This window comes from Perognathus longimembris, chromosome 15 (genome assembly GCF_023159225.1).
Source record: "Perognathus longimembris pacificus isolate PPM17 chromosome 15, ASM2315922v1, whole genome shotgun sequence".
Taxonomy (NCBI): domain Eukaryota; kingdom Metazoa; phylum Chordata; class Mammalia; order Rodentia; family Heteromyidae; genus Perognathus; species Perognathus longimembris.
In genome coordinates, this window is record NC_063175.1 from 7,768,734 (window position 1) to 7,791,426 (window position 22,693).

The 22,693-nt window shown below is 39.4% G+C and overlaps 1 protein-coding gene across 8 annotated transcripts in view; it reads left to right on the forward strand.

Moving 5' to 3' along the window:
- Ptprm (protein tyrosine phosphatase receptor type M) overlaps positions 1–22,693 on the forward strand; it is a 767,348-nt gene that overhangs the window by 513,413 nt on the left and 231,242 nt on the right. For all 8 annotated transcript variants that reach the window (XM_048363182.1, XM_048363174.1, XM_048363176.1 and 5 more), the window contains one exon: positions 9,910–10,042. In XM_048363182.1, the coding sequence (XP_048219139.1) occupies positions 9,910–10,042 (133 nt within the window). The remainder of the gene's footprint in view (positions 1–9,909; positions 10,043–22,693) is intronic.

Genomic DNA, 22,693 nt, shown 5'->3' on the forward strand with positions numbered 1-22,693 from the left:
AATAGTTCTCTGCAAGAGAGGTGAGGCAGAGTGTTATCAGAATTCAAAAGGTGGGAAAATATTTCCAACAAATCCTACTGAGCCATCGGGAACACGACTAGAACTCTGCCTCTGACACATGGATAGGATTTGAATCTAAAATTGTTAGGGAAAGAGTCCAAGGGAAAGAAAGCATGTGTACACACCTTAAGAAGGAAGCCAAAATGAGGAAGGAAAGGAAGGTCAAAAGGAAGGAGAACATTTCCATGGGCTAGTACATCCATTGGTGGAGAGTAGTAAGCATACAGTTAAGAAAGGAGAGTGAAGCCACTCATAAAAGTCTATGATTACTTTTTTGGAGGGTGTTCCTAGAGTTTGAACTCAAGACCTTGGGGCTCACTCAACTCACTTGCTTAGCTGGCACTCTACCACTTGAGCCATGCCTCCAGCCTTGCTTTTTGCTGGTTATTTGGCGATGGAGAGTAGGCTCATTTGGAGATGGCTTTTCTGCCAATACTGGCCTCAAACCACAATCCTTCATATTTCAGACTCCTGAGTAACTAGGACTACAGGTGTAATCCTGTCTGTACGTGGCTCCAAAGAACTTTTTCTGGACCAGAAGCATAGCTCAATGGCAGAGTATTTAGTTAATGTACGCAGGGCCCTGGGTTCTTGTCCCTAGCACCACCAAGTCTTTTTCTGCATCATATACATTGTTTTCTTTGTATTTGCTCCTGATATAGTTTAAGACATTCATCCAGCAAGGATTTGTCAAGTGAATACTCTCTTAATGATCCTGTTGACCACTAAGAATCACGAGAATAAGAAACAGTCCTTAGTCTTACAGAGGCTTAAACTCAGGGCCTCAAATTACCCATTTTCTTATTCATGGCTGGTGCTGTACCACTTGAGCTATGCTTCCCACCCAACTTTATGCTAGTTAATTGGATATTGAGTCTCTGCTCTTTTCTGTCCAGGCTAATTTTGAACCTAGATCCTTGAGGTCTCAGCCTCCTGAGTATCTAAGATTACAAGAGTAGGAAATTAGTGCCTTACTCTTAGGAACGTCCAGTTAGAGACAGCGTCAGATGCCTTCTCCTTGTCTTCTTGGTGAAGTAATGGTCCTAGTGGCAATCATCTGTGGTTCTTGGTTGGTTAGCTTTTCTCATATCTACTCTGATGGGCTGTCTGCATTCTATAAGTATTGTGTGAATGCCTTTCCTCATGTTGACTGTACTAAATGGTCTTTTCTATAGAACTTTCTTTTGCACAGAAAGTTCTCAGGTATTCATCTCATTTGTATTGCAGGGTGTTTTACTTTTTTATATTCTGTGACTTTATTTTTCACCGTTGCACTAGCTGCTATAAGGTAGTTCTAAGTTTAAGTGGTCTAAGTTGTCTTATGAAGTCAGCAGTCATCATTGAGTTTTCTCTGTGGTGCTGGGACCACTGTGGTGCCTTGAAGCCAGAATGGGCATTCCAGTCAGTTCACCAGATGCAGAGTGCAGCTCATAGATTTGTTTCTCATGACAGTAAACCAATGGTCAGTCCTCATGTCTTTTTGCCTCAGCTTCCTGACTTGGAAAGCAGTGGAAATTATACTTTACACTGTGTTTGATAAGAGTTCTGTCAGGTTCCTGAAATAGGGTAGACATTCAAAATGCTTACTTTTCTTCCTTCCTATCAAAATGAGTTGCACTGAGACAACTTATCAGCATAATTCATTTATTAATTCATTCATTTTCGGTGCCAGTACTGGGGCTTGAACTCAGGACTTGGGCACTGTCTGGTAGCTATTTTATCCAAGGCTAGCGTACTACCACTTGAGCTACAGTTCAACTTCCAGCTTTTTTTCTGGTTAATTGGAAATAAGCATCTCATGGACTTTCCCTCCCCAGGCTCTCTTTGAACCATGATCCTCAGATCTCAACCCTTCTGAGTAACTGAGATTACATGTGAGCCACTGGTACCCTGCTCTTCAGCATATTTTAAATTCCTTTGTAATTGCAAATATCCTCAATTACCCCATGTGGTATCTAATCATAAACTAGGTTTGGGGTCCATTGGATTTGACTCTTAATTGTATAAAAGGATCTTTTCACATAGTGCAATGATAGAAATTGGCTACCTGACAACAATAGATAGATCTCAGCATATCAGGAGATATTTTTTAAAGTGACAACCTAATAAATCTTGTTTTTTCCATTTTGTTCCAATGTGAAAAGCTCCCTCACTAATGTTTAGGAGCAATGACTCAAGAGTGAATGACAATCTCAGGTTGCACAAAAAGCTCTAAAGAGCTTTATAAACAATTACTCCTCTGTGCAGGAAGCTGTGGTATCTGTTCTTCAACACACATTCTTAAGAGCAAATCCTAAGTCCAATCATGACCCAAAGCACAAAGTATGAAAGAAAATGGAGGGCCAGTAGACTGTGGAAGTTAATGCCTTGAAAGTTTAGTTTCAAACAAAATGTTGGAGACTTCTGCTCTTAACTAAGTTATCCTCAAAAGTCATTAATTTTAGCACATCCATATATATATATGGATATATATATATATTTTTTTTTTAAATTTTTTTTTGGCCAGTCCTGGGCTTGGACTCTGGGCCGGCCTGAGCACTGTCCCTGGCTTCTTTTTGCTCAAGGCCAGCACTCTGCCACTTGAGCCACAGCGCCACTTCTGGCCATTTTCTGTATATGTGGTGCTGGGGAATCGAACCCAGGGCCTCATACATATGAGGCAGGCACTCTTGCCACTAGGCCATATCCCCAGCCCAAAACTTTGTATATTTTTGAATACTTTGATTATCTTCAAGTAGTTGTACAAAGGAGTTGCCATTCACCAAAGCAGTTTATGAATACAGTGCAGTTTGACCAATGTCACTCCTCTTGACATTCTCATATACCCCTCCCAGCTGACTTCTTCCCTCACTTATCTTAATCTCAGGTTTATGTATATATTGCATCTTGATCTGTGTCATCACTTCAGCATTTTGCCCCCCCTTAGACCTACTTCTTCCCTTAAATTTCTTAATTCTATGGTTTATACAATGAATTCTTGCCTGTATTCTCCCTACTTCTACCCTTCATTCTTCAAGCTCTCTCTCCTTGACTCTACCTTCCCCTCTTGCAAGTACCCATTTCTTGGTACTTATTTTTTTTGGTCTTTGACTTAATCTTTTTAAAGAATTATACTATGTGTGTTCTCCTTAGAGTTTATTACACTTCAGTTAATTCATTTGTAACCCCGTGCATGCATGATTATTCATTTTATATTAAAGTAACACACAGTTGATAACTTAGTATTGATGACTTGTTTCCTCATTGTATTACTTGACCATGTTTTGAGGAATTGAAATAAAAAAAATGAAAGTATTTCATTAAAATAGTAATAGCACTAATATTTCTCTTAGAACTTTTAGTGTCCAGATAGTAAGTGATAAGCCTTTGACAGATCTTCTTATCCACAAGGTATCAGCCACATCAATAAATGAGAGCAATAACTGTCCTGAATTAGAACAAAGACAAGAAAGCAGATTAATTTTTAAAGAAGATGTGTATCAAATAATCCAACATCTCAGTTTTATATGAAAACAGAGGTTTTGATTATTATAAATCATGAATGCTCTGTATGCCCAGAGTGAAAATAAGAGACAAAGGAAGAGTTATAATTCAAAAATATAATCAAGTTACAAACCATACATACAATGAGAATGAGGATTATCCCTGCAATAGTAATTGCATTTCCATCCCCAAGAAGAGAAATAATGATATGTAACTTAAGTGAAAAATCCTTGGATGTGTCTTGTGACTAAGTATAATGTTAAGGTACAACGAGAAGAAACTACCTTAGGCTATGAAGAATTTTAATTCTCTGAGAAACAATACATGAACGAACTGTTTCACAATAGTCTTTAAACCAAGAATTGAAAGCTTTGGGGATTTAGCGCTATTATAGAGCCTAGCAGGTATGAAGTCCTAGGTTTGGTCTTAGCAAATTCTCCTTTCACTTATACACACACACACACACACACACACACACACACACACACACACACACACTTAAAAAAAGAAGATTCATTATTCTCACATATCCCCATGACTTTGTTTTTTCCTCTCTGTCCTCTCATTAGGATTTCCCATCTCCTCAGTTTCTCTTTTTACAGTTATCTCCCATGGTCATCAGAAGCCATCCAATTGGTCCCCAAACTGAACCTGTGGCTCCCTGCCCATTGATACTCTTCAAATCCCCATTCCATCCTCTGTGCTTCCTCATTGGCTAGATGCAGTCCTGGCTGTTGTACCAATTGGGTTACACATATCACACTGTAAGCCTCAGTTCAAAACCCATCCCAGCACTCCACTGCTATCAAACTTGTTTCCTGGCTCCAGAAAGCAAAGCTAAAAGCTTTGCTTCAGAAGCATCCTTCCCAATCGTCAATGGAAATCCTTCAAGTCTTTTGTCATTGAACCTCTTTCTCAATTTGTTTTCCATGCTCTCCAATCAGCTTTTATAGTTCACATCTGACCCCTAATATGGCTTCCTGTGTTGTTGGCCATGCCTGGTTCCTGATAGGATGAGGACCCCCTTGGACTCCTCTAGCTCTCATGCAGGGCCTGGTTAGAGCAACTGAGACATCAGAGGGACTTAATAGGGAGGCTTCACTTGAGGCCATTTCATATGATCAGGATTGCTCCGCTCACTGAAACCCAGCACAGTGAACCTTGTGTGAGGTTTCAACACCCCAGTCTTCCAGGGAGGCCTCTAAGCTATGAATTACTCCTCCCTGCAGTCAGGATAGAACTCCAAGTGGGTCACACACTTCGTTCTTCATCTTAGTTATGAGGAGTAACAAGACACCCTGTCTCCAGCCCTAGCCTCTGCCCATCACTGTTGGCTTTGATGGTCTCAAGACTTGATCTCACTGTGCTGATTTCCTCATTAGCAAGGAGCCCAGTACTTTCCCCCTCTCTAGACCCCTAGCCTCTTCCTCCCTCCACAAAAAGCCCCTTCTCCCCTCCCCAGTAATTACCTCACCGTCCCCTCCCCCGCATACCATTCCAGGCTCCTCTTTCAACCTTCTCCTTCCCCAGATTCTAAGCACCCTCCTCTCCCACCCATCTCCCCTGCTTTTCTTGCTGCTTATTTCGCTGGGACAATGAAGCTATCGGAGGCTACCACTCCAATGCTCTTCCAGAGCACATATAAGCCCCTGTAAGCCTAAATGCCTGCAGGCTGGCCTCCCTGCCCTTGCTGCACATGAAGGGTCCACTCCCTACCCGGGCCAGCCCTTGGGCCAGCTGGTCTGCCTTGTACACTGCCCTCCTCTGCCTCTCCTGACCTCTTATGGGGCATCCCTCCTGCTTCCTTCCTTTCTCCCTTGCATCAGCACATTTCCCTCTTGGTTTGGTCATTACCATTTGTATTCAGAGATGCTGTCATATCTCCCATCCAAAAAAAGATTAAAAAACAACAACAACAACAACAACTTTTGGTCCCTGAGCTCCTCTCAGGCTTGTGCAAGCCAGGCCACATTCCTGATTTTGCTCCGAATCCTCCCATAGCTCCTTTCTCTAAGAGGAAAGCAGCAGAATTCTCCTTGCCATCTAGAAGTGACTCCCAGGGTCACTGCTCATCACTTTTCCAGCTCACTCCACTCTAGCCCTGCCTGGTCTTTGATTCTCATCTTGCACCTCTTTCCCATTCCTTCCCACTGTATACACGGCTTTGTCTTGGGTATCAGCCTGTCTCACTCTCTTCCTCCTACAGTTCTCTACCCAAATGTTATTTTCCCAGTAATTTCTTCTTTGATGCCTGCATCTTAGCAACCACCCCACCTTTGTCTTAACTTATCTCACCCTGCTTGGTGCTTGTTAGAAAGCAGGCCAGCATATAGCACCAAGGAACATGCAGCATTTTATTCACGTGTGTCTATCTTTCCCAGGAGAACCTAAGTTCCAGTAGGACAGAGGGCTCTGGTTTGGTCCGTTTGCTCTCTTTCATTCTCCTAAAATAGGACAGGGCACACATAGTTGGTCAGAAAGCACTTTTTGAATAAGTGAAGAATACCGCTGACATTTCCATCTATGTTCAAGGTCAGCCTGGCACAAATCACTATAGTATAGACTTTCCCCTTGGCACTGTTATGCCAGGCTAAACCATGGGCCATTCCTAAACTGGCCTCTGTCTGCCCTCTAACAAAGAATCTGTTCTTTGCTGTGGGCAGCATTAGCACCATCAATAACTGAAGGCATCAGTGGCCACCCCATGACCTCTGGGTTTGGATCCTTGGTTCTTCTGGGAAACCAGTTCAGTAGTCAGTATTGAGTCTAGATCTCAGGCCAGAGGCTAACTAAGTACATCATGTTCTCAGCCCGGCTGGCTGCTGTTACTTAGTTTAATGTTGAGTGTTGGGCCAAAATGGACTGTTTTTCTGCCAGGTGGAAAACCAACCAGAATACTACATTGAATAATTCTTCCTTTTCTTCTGAGTTTCTTTTTTCCCCCACAGTGGATATTATATCTAAAGACAGTACAGGGCTTGACAGAAATACCATCCTCATTAATTTGTTGTCATTATGGAAGTAACTGGAGCTGACAGGAGGGGACAGAAGACTGGTTTAGGTGAGAATCGTGCTCCCTAACTCCAGCAGCCTCTTCTCTCTGGGCTGTCTCTCCGTCTCACTTTGATTCACACCTAGCTGGTGCCTACTGCTAAATGTACACATCAGAGTGTATTCATTCACTTTAAAAGAAACAAACTATGTAGTTATCCATAAATAGAATGCACACAGGAAGAAAAATACATTGCCTTTCCAGGAAGAATTCAGCATTATACATAAGAACGTATAAAAGTTTACGCCATTAGAAACCTGGCTCCCCAAAGAGGCAGATGGGCGTGAGGAGAGATAGAACAAAAGCAATTCTCTTGCCAAGCAATTTGTAAATTAAAATTACTGTTACATTTATAGTCTTGAGTGAGGAAGGCAAAGCAACTACCTTATTTCAACCAAATTTTGTCACAGATTATCCTCTGTCCAAGGCTGAGTGATAACTCCCACCCACAGGCGCCTGTTCTCAAAACAGTTTAAGTGGGAGAGAAAAGCATCCTTCCTGGGGAGACCTAGAGACACTGATTTGAGGAAAGCTGTGGGGCAGAGTGTCCAGGAAAGGCTTAGAACTGTCTTCACCACCAAGGAGGCTAGAGCCAGTGACACACACTGGTGGGATTGCAGGATGCCAGTGCCCTGTTTCATTCTTTGTGTTTATGTCTCTGCTTCTCCAGAGAAGTCCTAATCAAAGCACTGAATCTTATCTGAAGGTCAGTCATAAGCAGCCTTCTGCCTTTTTTGTTCAGTCCCTGTCCCTTTTTATGTGATTGCTGTCATCATCATGATCGCATCATGCAGAGAGACCTTTTATTTTTCTTTTCTTCCTTTATGTCTTCATTTTTTTGTGCTGGTACTGGGGCTTTTGAACTCAGGGTCTGGGCACTTTTGAGTTCAGAGTTGGAGCTCTACCACCTCTACCATGTAGGGCTCCACTTCTGGGTTTTTGTTAATTAATTGGAGATAAGAATTTCAAAAATGTTACTGCTTGCGCTGCCTTCAAATCATGATCCTCAGATATCAGCCTGTTAAGTAGCTAAGATTTCAGGCATAAGCCACCTGAATCCAGCTGAACCTTCATTTTCTTGACCTGTAATGGGAAATGAATTAAAAGTTGAATCCTAAAGAATGATGATATTGAATTTACCCTGGCTACATAACAATATTCTTGCCCACTTCCAAAATGGGATAGAAGACTAAAGGGAACACCTGTTTTTGTACCAAAGTGACTCATTCATAGTTCTCCCAGAGCCTAAGTAAAATGCTGAAGGAAAGGTAACTAGTTCTTGTATTAAACAATCTATTGCAAACATCTGTTAATAGGACATCTCTTCTCTTTCTGAGTTTTTAAATGATTATATCATGTTAGTTTTTTATGCTTGACTTTTTAACTGAAAGTTTCCTAAATATTTTCCCAATTATTCCACTTAGTAATGTGATTTTATTAGTTAAAAAGAAACCCTTATATCGTTTATATATTTAGAAAATGTATTTGAAGAACTAGTAATCAGTAGCTACTGAGATAAATGAAATGGCTTCGAGAGTATGTCAACATTTGAGAGGGTAAACCAGTCTTCTATTTTTTACAAGTTAGGATTTTGGTTTTGCATTCAAAATTAAAATTGAAAACATTGGTGGTCTTCAGTTTTTTAATCCAAAATTTTATTTCTTTTTGTGGGGATGTTTTTACTTCCTCTCTTTTATTGCATGCATGTTTTGTCTTTAAGTTTTTCCTAGCAGTTATATAATGGGACAAAGTCCAAATCAACCATGTTGATCTATGTTTTATGTTCTGTGTTCCAGTGGCTTGAGTGGTGTACTTCCAATATAATTACCATAAAATAATTGACACTGATACTTTCAGTATTTAGCTGGACAAGTAGTTGTAGAGGTATTCTTCAAAGCAAATAGCAGAATGTTCTCTTGACATTTTCAGAAGTAAAGCAATCTGTAAAGATTCAGTCAGAAGGGCACATCAATATGACTATCGCTTTGATGGGACAGTGTGTCTGTAGTGAAACCCAGGATGAACTTGGTCTTGGATCTTCCACTTCTTGTTTCTCCCTTCAGGGTGGCCATCTTTAGCTTTGGTGTGAACCTAGTGTTACAAGGTCTCATGTAAAATCTTACTATGAGTTTTCACTAGAGAGAAACATGATTTATGTAGTCCTGGAAGAAACAAACACATAAGTAGTTATAGCTTGGCACAACCTATTTCTTGGGATGTATTCATTTTAGAATTTTCCTGTCTGCTGTGTAACAAGGGCATAGATGCGGTAATAGTTCAGGTACCAATGGATGCATCAGAGGAAAATCTAGAGGAAGGAAAGAAAGAGCTGGTATAACTAGCCAATCTTAATTACATTGCTATGAACAAAATTTCAAAAGAAATTCTAGAGTATGAGGTTAGGACGTATTACCTTTCAGTCCACCTAGTAAGAGGAGTTGGTGGGCCAGAGACCAAACAACCAAACAGCATCACATTCGGTTTAGTGAATTGAGCATTACATTCCTAAAATTTTTCATCTTGCAGAGGAAATGGATATTTCATCAAACATGGACTTGACATTCCATCACATTATACCATAAGCAGAACAAATAAATTGTACATTGGAAATGGGCAGGCAGGAGAGCTGAGCTGTAGCCTCCATTCTGAGGCCCTAGTTATCTCATTTAAACAGATATTAAACTTGGGTGCCAGGGGTGTGATCACCAGCTGCTTCCCACTTTGTGAATGCATTGCTTAGAAGGAGCCTTTTGCCTACCAGATGTGACCTAGATTCAAATTTCCAAAGGCAGGAAGAAAAGAAATTCTATTGTGCTAAAAAAAAGAAGAAGAAAACAATTGCTGGTAAAATGCATGGTAAATGAGCTTATCTCACTTTTCCAGGTGTTGGAACTAATATGTTATGGAATTATTGCTTCATTTATGAAAAATAATAGAAGAAAATGTTCCAGTAAATCAAATTTGGATAAAGGCTTAGGGATAGGTATTATGATGTTATTAGCAAGTTTTTAAATGGCAACAAGAACAGGAGCCAAATGAGAGAATAAATTATTTTAAAACTGTATTTGAGAAGACTCTTCTAAAAGGGTCAGATGCGGGTGTGCTATGGTTTAGTAAAATATTGAAGAACAATGTGAACAATTACAGTCTTTTCAGTGCATATGAAAGCTGTTTAAAAATGTCGAAGCTTGTGTGTCTGCTGGCTCTGATAAGTCTTATTACTCTGTTGAATGCAGCAACATTTTAAAAAATGTAACATCCTTATTCTCTCTTACCCACTCTCTTTTCCTTTTGTCATTTCCTTCCACCTTCAGGAGCTGCCACTCCAAAACCAGTCCCAGAACCTGAGAAACAAACAGACCATACAGTTAAAATTGCTGGAGTCATTGCTGGCATCTTGCTGTTCGTCATCATATTTCTTGGCGTTGTGTTGGTAATGAAGAAAAGGTGAGCTTCTAGCCCTAAATCCAGTTATATCCACTGTTTGTTTGGTCACTTTTTTTGCAGGGGGAGGGCGATTTGGAATTATTGAGTTGGCATTGGCCTCCAGGCACACCTGTGACTCTAATTATTAACGTTTTTCATTATCTAGCATTCCAGGTTAGGGGACAAAAATTGAGAGTAAATGCCTGGGGTTTTATATGAATATACAAAATATTTCATGCCCTTGCCCATAAAAAAGACTAATAAGTCTTTCCCCATAGAGTAAGTGGTACAAAATGTGCTATGAAAACATAGGAGTTACTTATTCACCCACAGATGTCTAGTACTCATTACTCATATGCTATTATATTTAATGTACTTGAAGACATATGATAAAGATGATATTTATGATAGAATTTACTGTTTGTAATATGTAGGGGCTATACTAGAGTTAATCAGCATGCCACCCTCAAAATCTCAAAAGAACAAAATACATGGCCTTGGGCGTAAAAGGAGACCTAGAGCAAGATCACAGTTGCAGTTTAGCCCTACCTAGCGAAGGAGGCATTAGGAAAGGAGTAAATAGATCTGACTGTAATAAGTGATCCTTACTTGCCAGACTTGAAACCTGTGCAGTTTCTTCTTTCGTGGAAAACAGACTTGCTGATTTTTCTTTGTGGTTTAAAAACAATGTAGTCAGGGAGTGAGAGAGGAGTCTTGAATGGAAAATGAGGAACAGTTGGTTAAGCATGATTTTAAAGATTGTGTGGCCTTTAAGTACGTAATGGCATGATCCAAATCTTATCTAAGGAAGTTAAATGCTATGAGAGGGAAAGCGGTCTAGTCTGGGAGTTCAGTGAAGAGAGAATTCAACTTGAGAAATATTTAAGAGTTAACTTTATGTGAATTTTTTATTGATATTGTGAGGGTGATTACAGAGGTGATACAGTTCCATAAGTCAGATAATGACGACACTTCTTTTTGAATGATGTCATCTTCTCAATCACCATTTCCCTTTTTCCCTCCCATCCCCACCCACTTTCAAGGCAGTGTCTAGTGAGTACCACCCATTTGTTCACCCTTTTTCCCTTCATTTCTATGCTTCCCCTTAACCATACAAGAACAAATAAGCAAGACAAAAAGAGAAGATAAACAACACAGAATAAAACCTCTTGTTTCCATTTCTTGGAGTTCATTTCAATAAATGTCCAGATACATGTGCGCACAGCACACACACACACACACACACACACACACACACACACACACACACAAACACCTATGATCCTTTTCTAGTATCTGCCTTCATTTTACATTTTTTTCTCAGGGCAAAGTGTTGCTCCCTTGAAAAAATAAGAATTAAGTATTCCAGTCTTGGATCATCAGCATTTGATGGGTCCTTCATCCCTTTTCTTATGTCCTTTATTTTTTGTCTTCTCTTGCCCATCTAATTGCACTCTTCATTTTTGATTCTTTTTTCTCTGTTCATTCTACTTCCCTATGCTACTCTTTTCATTACTCTTATTTATCTTTCTCTCCTTATTATATTTTTCTTCCCTATGTCTAATTTCTTTTTTTTCCTTTTCCTCTTCCATACTTCTCATTTCTTTTTTTTTTTCTTGGATTGTCTTTCTTGATTCCCTCTCTCATTGTTTATGTTTATAAGTAATTTGGAGGACCATGGCTTTTTCTTTTGTTAAAAATATGTATTTATATGTGTACATATATACACATGACTCCATAAGACAATAGGCTCTTCCATGTGTAGATATTGAAACTGAAATTTTCAGAGAAATTTGAGGACTCTATTGGATCTATATGTCACCTACCAAGCTCTCTGTGAGGAATAGCTTGAAGCTAGTAATCTAGTTGCTCTGGTGGCCTTAGCTAAACATTAGCTAATCTTCCACAAAGCTTTTTCTGCTGGATTAACTCCCTTTCCTATCTAGGTCTCTCAGGTAGTCACGGAGGATATGTTCTAAATTATGCATTTGCAGAGATTGCCTCCAGTAACATATGGCCTTGGTACAACTTTCGACTAAATTCCCATAAGTCATGTCAGATTTTACATGATTATTTACTACACAATAATCTTAAAAGGATTGTCTTCACAGCATGTGTCACTGCTGTATTTGCTTTTTTCTGAAATATAGAATATGCTCACCATAAGACAAATTAGCCAGTACACTGTACGTATAAATACAACACTTGTAGAATTTAGACCTGAGCAGTCATGTGGTACAACTGTCATGTTCCATAGAAATGCTCGAAACTTCAAGTTTTTCAGGATTTCTCACCACAATTCAGTCTACATTTCAAAAGTATTTTTAAACAGAATAGTTGAAATGTGGTGTGACTCATAGTTAAGTTTCTGGGGTATTACTGATATAAAACAAGTGTATTTCATTATTTAAGCCTCCCCTGTAGGACTTTGAAACACTCTCTTTGTTCAGTCACATCAAGACTGGAAGTGTTGGTTGGTGAATAGTTGGATCTTTGAGCCACATTCTCCAATGTCCCACAGGTGGCCACATCCATTAGAAAGGAGAAGCAATGGGGAAATGACAAAAGAAAAGAAATGGGGGGTTGTGGAGAGAGAAGAAAGAGAGAGAGAGAAGAGAGGGGAGAGAGAGAGAGAGAGAGAGAGAGAGAGAGAGAGAGAGAGAGAGAGAGAGAGAGAGAGAGAGAGAGAGAGAGAACGAACTGCACCAGGAGTAGGTTTCTTCGTACATTTAATCATCTTTTTGCCACCTGGAACTTAATACTATTTAAACTTGGGGCTCATTCCTATATGGAATGAACCTACTTTTCCTCTGCACACAGCATTCTGCGTCAGCAACTGAAACATTTTCCATAGCTCTAGAGGACAGCCTGGGCCGTGAGTAAGTGGGACTGAAAACAAATCCATCCACGTTACTGGAAGTGCGTCCTGCCGCGGCTGTGGTGAGCTAGTCACGGTGATCGCTGCAGGCAGGCACACCCAGCCACATAGCCACGCGAGCCTGGCTCCTTAGCAGAGGAGGACAGCAGATTCCAGCACTGCAGGATTGCTTGCCATTTTGTTGGGAGCCACTGTGGATTATTAGCTTAGCTATCATCATTTTGCCCTCTGAAGGAAAGTCATGCCATTAAAAAAAAAAAAAGTTGCTGAAAGCAAGCCTCCAGTAGAAAAACTAAAATCTTTTTCCTCACACTGTCATAAATTTTTTTCACATATAGGCAGTGATGACTAAGAATTGATATGACCATTGTTTTATTTGAATTTTGGGTGGGATGGGACTATAGTATCATATAAAACCTTTACACACTAGTGAGTAATTGTTTTGTTTCTAAGTATTAAATCAGTTAAATATATTAATCAGCAGGATATTAATATACTAGTGATATTAATATGGCTACTTATATTGTAATGTAATCATTAAAATGTATTAAATATATATTTGTTCTTATTTTATTCCATCGGCAAGGCAATTTCTTATTTTCCCTATCCTAATAAGCCTTGTTCTTCTGATGGTACATTGTTTTGACGTAGCAAATGTTAAAGATGCATATTGAATATCTATAAAAGCTTCATAGAGTACCTCATGGCAGTATAGTCTCAAAATTATATTACAATAATCCAAATCACAGATATTTATTTTTGCCATCCATGTATAACTAAATATATTTTGTAAAGGAAAGCACCTACATTTTCAACATTTTTCAGGAGGAATAATTTATCTCAATAACATGTTTGGCAGAATTTAGTATGTAACCACCATCAATTTTAGCATGATTAATTATCTTTGCTCTTGTTTCTAATATTGTTGTAGATCTTTCATAAGTTTGAGGACATTTGTATTAATTACAGTAATATTCCTCTCTCAGCCCTGTAGTACATAGAAATTACATAAGTTGCTACTCTTAGAAAGTAATTAAGGAAATGGGAATTATTGGGCAAAATAGCAAATTATATTTACTATTTGCCCCCTTTCAGCACTCACTCTAATGGTTTATTTAACTGTATTCTAGTATGAGCTGGTTGCTTTGTTTTGTTTTTTAGATAGGTCTTACATTGTAGCTCCTCCTGATTCTCCTGCCGCAAGCTCTTGAATACTGTACTACAGGTGCATGCCACCCACACCATGCTTTTGGGAACTTATTGTAAAGAGTATTTTATTTTTAAACAAGGGTAGAGAAGATATGTACCAATCTCCCATCTGTTAGGAATGCTTTGGAAGGGGCATGGCTTTAGAATTGTCCATACCTGGATTGATATCCTAGCCCTCTACTTTGCAGTCTTATAAACATAAAGGAGATTAATTTCTCTGAATTAATTTGGAAATGTTCGATCTGATGGTAGTGATGATGGCGATTGCTATTTCCTAGCAATCATGAGGACTAAAGAGGATCGTGTAGTGTGCATTGTTAGTAACAGACCAGTACTAGCTAAAGAACCCAGAAGTTCAAGTACTGATCCAAGGGCACAAAGGTGGTTGACTCTGAGGCTCAATGTAAATGTATCTGATTCTTAACTACTCTGCTGCAATGACATATGCATGCATCCTGCTCTATAAATTCCAAGCTCCTTTTTATGATCATCAACTAAAAAGAACCAAGCACCAAAGGCTCATACCTTTAATCCTAGCTACTCAGGAGGCTGAGATCTGAGTATCAGGGTTCAAAGCAAGCCTGGGCAGGAAAGTCCACAAGACTTTTATTTCCAATTAACCACCAAATATCCATAAATGGAGCTGTGGCTGAAGTGGGAGAATGCCACTCTTGAGCAAAAGAAACACAGGGATAGCATGCAGGCTCTGAGCTCTAGTACTGGCACAAACAAATAAACATAGTACCCTCATCAGCTTGTTCATAGCTTCGCATTGCTTTAAGACATTTGAGACATCACTAGAATGTCACAGTGAGATCATTATTTTTATTATTAAGTAGTCGTACAAAGGGATTATAATTCCGTAAATCAGATTATAAGTACAATGCTGCGTAGTCAGAGTCACCCCTTCCTTTGTTCTCCTCTAGATTCCCCCTCTCCTACCTTTACCCTGAAGTTACATATTTTTAATATAATGTGCATTGAATTTAATGACTACCTTTGCTCACCCTTCCTGTGTCTGTTCCTTTGGCTGCCACTTTTGCTCAGCACCCCAAACAATTTTCTCCTTCCTGGTAATCACTTTGATAAACAGTACTTTAGTTGTTCAGGGGAGCTATGCCTTTGGATTCCTCCCCTAAGAATACACACCCCCCCCTTTATTGTGTGTGAATGAATTAAGCCCTGTATGTGTTATCATGCTTAGTTGTATTTTAGATCTAGCTTCCACATACAAGAGAAAGCATATGCTGTTTGTCTCCCTGAGCCTGGCTTATTTCACTTAACATGATTTGTTCTGGGTCCATTTGTTTCCTTATAATTGACATATTATTCTTTGTAATGAATGAGTAAAATTCTATTGTGTGTATGTACCACATTTTCTTGATCCACTCTGTGTTGGAGGCCATTTGGGCTGTCTCTCTAACTTGACTATTGTGCCTGATGCAGCTTTGAACATGGATGTGCAAGTATCTACCAAATCCTGACTTGTAATGCTCTAAGTAGATGCCGAAGAGTGGGATTGCTGGATTATAGGGTAGTTTTATGTTTTTTGTTTTTTGAGGAATCTCCAAACCAACTTCCAGAGTGGTTGTACTAGTTTACATTCCCACCGACAGTATAATAGAGTTCCTTTTCCCTCCTCATCCTTGACAGCACTTGTTATTGTTCAAATTCTTGATGCTGGCTCATCTTATTGGGGTGACATCAAATTTGTGTTGTTTTGATTGGCATTTCTTTCATGGAGGCCAATATTTTTGAGCCATCAATGGAAAATATCCAAGTAAAATCTTTTTCAGCTACATCTTTTACAGAGATGTTTTAAAAGTCTATTAAAATATGTAGTTTGTATCATTCATTGATTCATAAATTTGGATAATGAACAGTAGTATGTCCTACCTGTGGTTTCATGAATGCTAGGATTTGTAGAGGTTTCTACTAGTTGTAATCAAAGCAGTGTCAGTCACTCTCCTTCTAGCCAAGAGACAGTGTGGTGTCTGGTCTCACCAGGACATCCGAGTGAGAACAGGCCCTCTGTAGGTCATAGTAACACTGGCTATGTGCTGCTAGGGCAGATCACAGTCCTATGAGTCGCATACACTCCTGTGTGGACATGACCTTGCAACACTTAAATGCTTTTGAGAATCAGAGCGTGTCAAAGCAGACCTAGCAAGGTGCCCCAGTGGTGTGCCTTCTGTGGTAGGGATATCAGGAGCCTTCCTCTCCTCAGTGTCATAGAGCCCCACAATGCTCCAGTTGGAGACTCTGAGCCTGTCTTTAGTTCTGCACAATTCAAAGTAGAGGTTTAGCTCCTAACCACTCTGAATCCTGGGCTAGCTAGCTACCCTGTGGCCCTTGCACCCCAGTTAGTGAGCTGAATGTTCACTGGCCATCACAGGGCACAGTTGTCCTCCTGATTCTTAGTGTTAGTTCTTAGGCACTTGTCAGCAAAACTCACTTTTATTCTCTATCCCTTCTCATAGCTTGTGAAAACATGTTTCTTCCTTAGCTCTTGCCAGGGAAGCTTGAAGAGTTCATCATACCAGGGTATTGAGAGCATTGCCTGGGTACTACCAACCTTGATTATCCTCATTGGCTGTCTCCAAATGGCATTGACACTCTGTTTACACAGGCTTTGAGCTCCGTAGAGAACTCTTCTATTTGTGCTGCCTTGATTTCCTCTTTCAGTTTACAGAATAGAAATACTAAAAATGATCACCGAACCCTGCACCTCAGGCAGGAATTCAGACCTCCTAATGTCACTTCTCCACTGTTTTCCAGTAACTTACTTAAAGGAGAAGGATAATATCTGTGCACATTAAGAAAAAAATAAGCCAGATTCTAATCTAACAAATTTCTAACATAAATCTAAATTTATTTTGAACAGGGAAAAGAATTATAAATGAAATCTTGTATATAATTTCATATATTGAAAATTAGATGTAGTTATTTTTTAAAAGAAGAATATAGAAAACCTACTGATAATTAAAAGCATACTGGGATAGGGTTGATTTTTTTTGGATAATGTTAGGATTGCAAGACATAACACTATGTCAAACAATATTTATTTAATATTTTACTTTAAATGATATATTTACTTAAGTTAGATACATTTTTGCCCATGTCCACATGAGCTACACCTGCATCCAATCCAGACAGATTATGCTTGGAAAGTGAATGGATGTTATCTACTGAAAGTAGTTGGTAGTTTTGTTATTCCCATATATTCTATTTCCTTATTGACAGTGGTCTGGTGGACTTAAGGTGAAGCTATTTTCATGGGTTTTACAGCAACAAGTAAAAACTGACTCATTTATTAAGTTCCAACATACCCTTGTTTGTAAGAACAAAACAAAAGTATAACTGAATGGTACATTTTATCTCTCCTTCACACTCACAGGCAACAATACAAATTTCCAGCCTTTATTGTGTGCCTGCCTGAATTCTAATTTTGACAACTGGGATTTAGTGTTTTTCTTTTTCCCCCTCCCCCCCGATCTCAAGCCAGCAGTGCACCCTCCTTGTGTTCAAGCTCTGGATGATTTAGGGGCCATCTGTCTCCTATTAGATTCTAGCACATGAGGGCTATGTGATGACCACTGTTAATCATCTTCATCATGCAGTGTATTCTTTTTTTTTGTCTGGATGTATAATCTTTTTATATATTTTTAATTATCAAACTGAATTACAGAGAGGTTACAGTTTCATATATTAGGCATTGGATACATTTCTTGTACTGTTTGTTACCTCTTCCCTCATTCCCCCCTCCCCCTTTCCTTTTTCCCTTCCCCCTCCCCCCCCATGAGTTGTTCAGTTGTTCAGTTCATTTTCACCAAACAGTTTGTAAGTATTGCTTTTGTAGTTGTTTGTCTTTTTTTACCCTGTGTCTCTCAATTTTGGTATTCCCTTCCAATTTCCTGGTTCTAATACCAGTATACATGATTTCCAATATATTCAGATAAGATACAAAGATAGTATAGGTACAACAACAGGAAGGTGATACAGGAATATCATCAATAATAGAGGCTACAGTTACATATGGCACGTTGAAAGTATTTACAACTGTGATATAACAATCGTTTCCATAACATGGAGTTCATTTCACTTAGCATTATCTTATGTGTTCATAAGGGTATAGCTATTGGGCTCCTGTGATCCTCTGCTGTGACTTGCCTAAACCTGTGCTAATGATTCCCTATAAGGGAGACCATAGAGTCCATGTTTCTTTGGGTCTGGATCACTTCACTTAGTATAACTTTTTCCAAGTCCTTCCATTTTTTTACAAATGGGGCAATGTCATTCTTTCTGATAGAGGCATAAAATTCCATTGTGTATATGTACCACATTTTCCTGATCCACTCATCTACAGAGGGGCATCTGGGTTGGTTCCAGATTCTAGCTATGACAAATTGTGCTGCGATGAACATTGTTGTGCTGGTGGCTTTAGTGTGATTATTTTTGTGGTCTTTTGGATAGATACCCAAAAGTGGGGCTGCTGGCTCATAGGGGAGTTCTATGTTTAACCTTCCGAGTAATCTCCATACCACTTGCCCGAGTGGTTGAACCAGTTTACATTCCCACCAACAATGAAGTAGGGTTCCCTTTTGGCCACATCCCTCCAACAGTTGTTATTGTTAGTTTTCTTGATATAGGACATTCTTACTGGGGTGAGATGGCACAGGCAGTGTATTCTTACATCTAGAACTGTGCCCATTGTAGACATGAAGCAGCATACTTGCTCATTAAAGGGAGTAAATATTTCTTTAATGCAGACCATCATGAGCTGAGCTAGAGCCCAATCAAAGAGCACTTCCTAGCTTGCACAAGGTGCTGGGTTCATCTCCACAACTGTAAACAAACAATGCAGTACTACACTTTGAATTGCTTCAGTCTTTTAAAAAAAGGTTTAGGGGTCTAAGTTTCATAGTATCATATATGTATAATTTTATGTAGTATATTTTAGTGAACATATTCCCTACTTGAAATGTATGATTTCAATTTAACCTATTAAAATAGTAGATGAACAGGTATGTGTTTAAGTATTTACACAGCTTGATTTTTAGTTAAGTCACAACTATTATTTAAATCATTGATGATTAAATTTTTATTTTTTGTAAATATTAAGTTGACACAGTGATCATACTTATTTATGGGCTACATATGGGAACATATCGGTATTTTCACACAATAGAATGGTCACATTGAGGTACTATCACTTCTGACATATATAATTTCTCCATGTTGGGACATTTAAAATCCTCTTTACATTCAGTGAATAGTTGTAAACCATATTTACCCAACTGTGCTATAGATTTCTGTAAGCTTAGTTATTCCTGCAGTCTAACTCTACCTCTTCATCATTAGCCATCCTCATATCAGGCTTCAATATCCACAATTCTATTTTAAGCTACCTCTGAAGCATACTACCGGAAGTCAGCCAAGGGGAGGGGGGCCCTGGGGAACAGCATTTTACCAAGGAAATACAGCATCAGTGACTGGTTCTTGCCCTGTGTACTTTTGTTTCTCTCATAGTCACCATGATGTAATAAACAACAGCACCCAAATTTTATGCAAGTTATAAGTGAGTATCTAAGTAAAAGGACAGTTCAGTTCGTTATGTGGAGGGCACACTGACTGTAGGAAGCCTATAGTTGATGAATGAGAGCCATTAACAAGTTCACAGTTACAAAGGTCAACATGGTAGATCTGATTATATACAATGTTAACAGTCTTCATCGGTTTTTAAGACATAAAGGACATTGCTCACAATATTCTAAATAACGTGTATTCTGTGATTTGTGAAATTGTGAAATCTCAAAAAAATCTTTAATTAATATCCTGACCACTGCATTAGCTTTAGTGGTGTTATTTAGTTAGTTAGTTAAATTGGGGGCACTCAGTAATCATTTCTCTTTTCAGCCGTTGGCATGACTCATTTTAGTGATAATATGGGAAGAATTTTCAACAATTTCACTGGAGCTCTGAACAAATAACAAATCAAATTAAGCTAAGGTAAACGAAGTAACCCTAATGAAAGAGATAAATTAAGAGTGAAACTAAACTATAGAAAAACAAAATAAATTTGGGGATTCTAAATGTTGTTTATCATTACAAATTAAAGGCTCTACTGCATGCATCTGATAGTCAGGAAGTCTTTTATTAGTTTTGTGATTTAGTAAAAATACAAACCATTTAAATTATTTCTGTAGCATCATAGAGTCCCCCACTCACATTTTTGTGCCAATACTGAGGCTTGAACTCAGGTCTGGATTCTGTCTGTTTACACAAGGCTGGTGCTCTACCACTTGAGCCATAGCTCTACGTCCAGATTTTGGTGGTTAATTGAAGGTAAGAGTCTCATGTGTTTTTTTTTCCCCCTTGGGCTGGCTTCAAATCCTGGTCCTCAGAGCCTCTGAGCAGCAAGTAGCTGGGATCACAGGCCAGCAATGGCATAGGAGTCCCTTTTCTCTCGTAAATGAATTAGGAAAAAGACTCTGGGGCTCAGCAGTGAAAATAGCTTTCTAGGTACATGTAAAAAAAGCCACCAAGAGTTCATGAAGATGTGTTTCTCTCCCCATGTTTATAGTAGACAAAAAGAAGCAACCCAAGAGTCCTCTGGCAGAGGACTGAAATAACAGTGTGTAGGAAATGTACAGGGTGGAAAATTATTTGGCCTTAAAAAGGAAGCACATTCTGACTCATGTTACAGCATTGTTGAACTGTGAGGATCTTATGCTAAGTGCAATAAACCAGTCACATAAAGAACCAATAGTCAGATTCACAGACAAGCAATAGAATGTCAGTTGCCTAGGGCTGAGGAAGATGAAATGAGGAGTTATATTTAGTTTAGGTTACTGAAAACCTCCCTAAGTGGATAGTAATGTTGGTGATGGCCACACAACGGTTGTATGCAGTACCTCTAAATTGTAGACCTAAAAATGGCTCAAATGGTAAAATTATATATATGCAAACATATATATATATGATTTTATTAAATGCTTTAAAGTTTGTAGACAAAGAAACACTTAGATTCAAACTCTTAGCACTTCTTTTGCCATTGCAATCACCTGTCGCCTTCACAGCCTTCGATGACTCAGTGGCCATTCTATAGTTTGTCATCAGGTATTTCCTCTTGGACTGTTAGGCCTCTTGTGGCTGGAAGAGGTGTGTTGTTTGGCTGACAGCAAGAAAGTATTTATACAATTGGTCCCTCTTTACCTGAGGCCATGTGTGTGTGTGATGTCCCACGGGAAACATGCCACCTACAGTCTCTCAGCATTGCTACTGACATCAGTGACAATGAGAAAACCCACTGTCCTCTGAAAGCTACGCGTGCAGTGTGAGCGGCTTCCCCCGAAGCTAGACAGGATGGCCACGGCTGGGAACAGCCAGGCACACTCTCAGATGGCTGCTGCCGCTGCACTGATTACTGCAATCACAAGCCAGAAAACACTATGTTCTGTGACTTGATTTTCTTGGCTCCAGAGAGTGAAACATACCTAGTGTTAAGCTGATGGCTTCTATAGCCGTCAGGGTTTTGGTTTTTCTTCTTGTTGGTGTTGTTTTTATCACTTACCCAGTAACAATGGCAGTGGTGTGGATTGCCCTCAAGCAGAATATGGATGTGTCCAGGATCCTAGAGACTGAGTGCTTCAAATCAAACCACATGGATCCCTGAATAGAGGATCCAGAGCTGTGCAGCATTTTTGAGGTTTGATTAAAAACAGAAGAAAGTAATTTCCACTTATGGTGTGAAATACATAGTGCTCAGTTCCTCTCAAATGAATGAAGCTTCCTTTCTGAATCCTAAATTATTCTCTACTTTCCCTTTCTACATAAATCAGACTTGGTGGATCTCAATTGATTAGAAACTCTTTGAGAACAGGTGCCATCGCTTAAATCATCTTTATCTCTTCCATTTCTAACCCAGACTAAGCACTTAATAAATGTTTGATGCATTGTATAAATGAATGGACAAGGGCTAGAAACGCAGCTCAGTAATACAGCACCTGCTAGCATGCTAGCATGCCTTGTAAGGCCCCTTTGTTCCATCACTACTATCTTAAAAAGACAAAGACAAAAACAAAGCTAAATGAGTGAATGAGCAGGTCCTACCATCTGTAAGTCCTTGTTGCTCTGCCCACCGAGCCATCTGTCCTTACTGCATTCCCTGCTGAGGCAGGGAGGGGACAGGTCCTACTCTTCGTTTCTTTTGTTAGTGCTGGAGGCAGAACCCAGAACCCTGAACATGCTAGACAGGCACTGTACCACTGAGCTGCCCTCGCTGCCAGCAGGTCCTGTTCGTTTTATCACTTCCCCCTTTCTTTTTCTAGTAACTGAGTCACCAAGAAGAAGAAGAGTAGGCAGTGATGCAGTTCCTCCTCTCTGTCCTATTTGGGTATACTCTATTTGTATGCATTCCATAGTGACACTGATCCTTGTGTGGGTGTGGATGTCTTAAGGCTTGAGCTCAGGGCCTCAGGCTTGAACTCAGGGCCTCAGGCTCTCACTTGGCTCTCTCATTCAGGGCTGCCACTTGAGTCACACTTCTGCTTCCGGCTTTTTGCTAGTTAATTGAAGATAAGAAT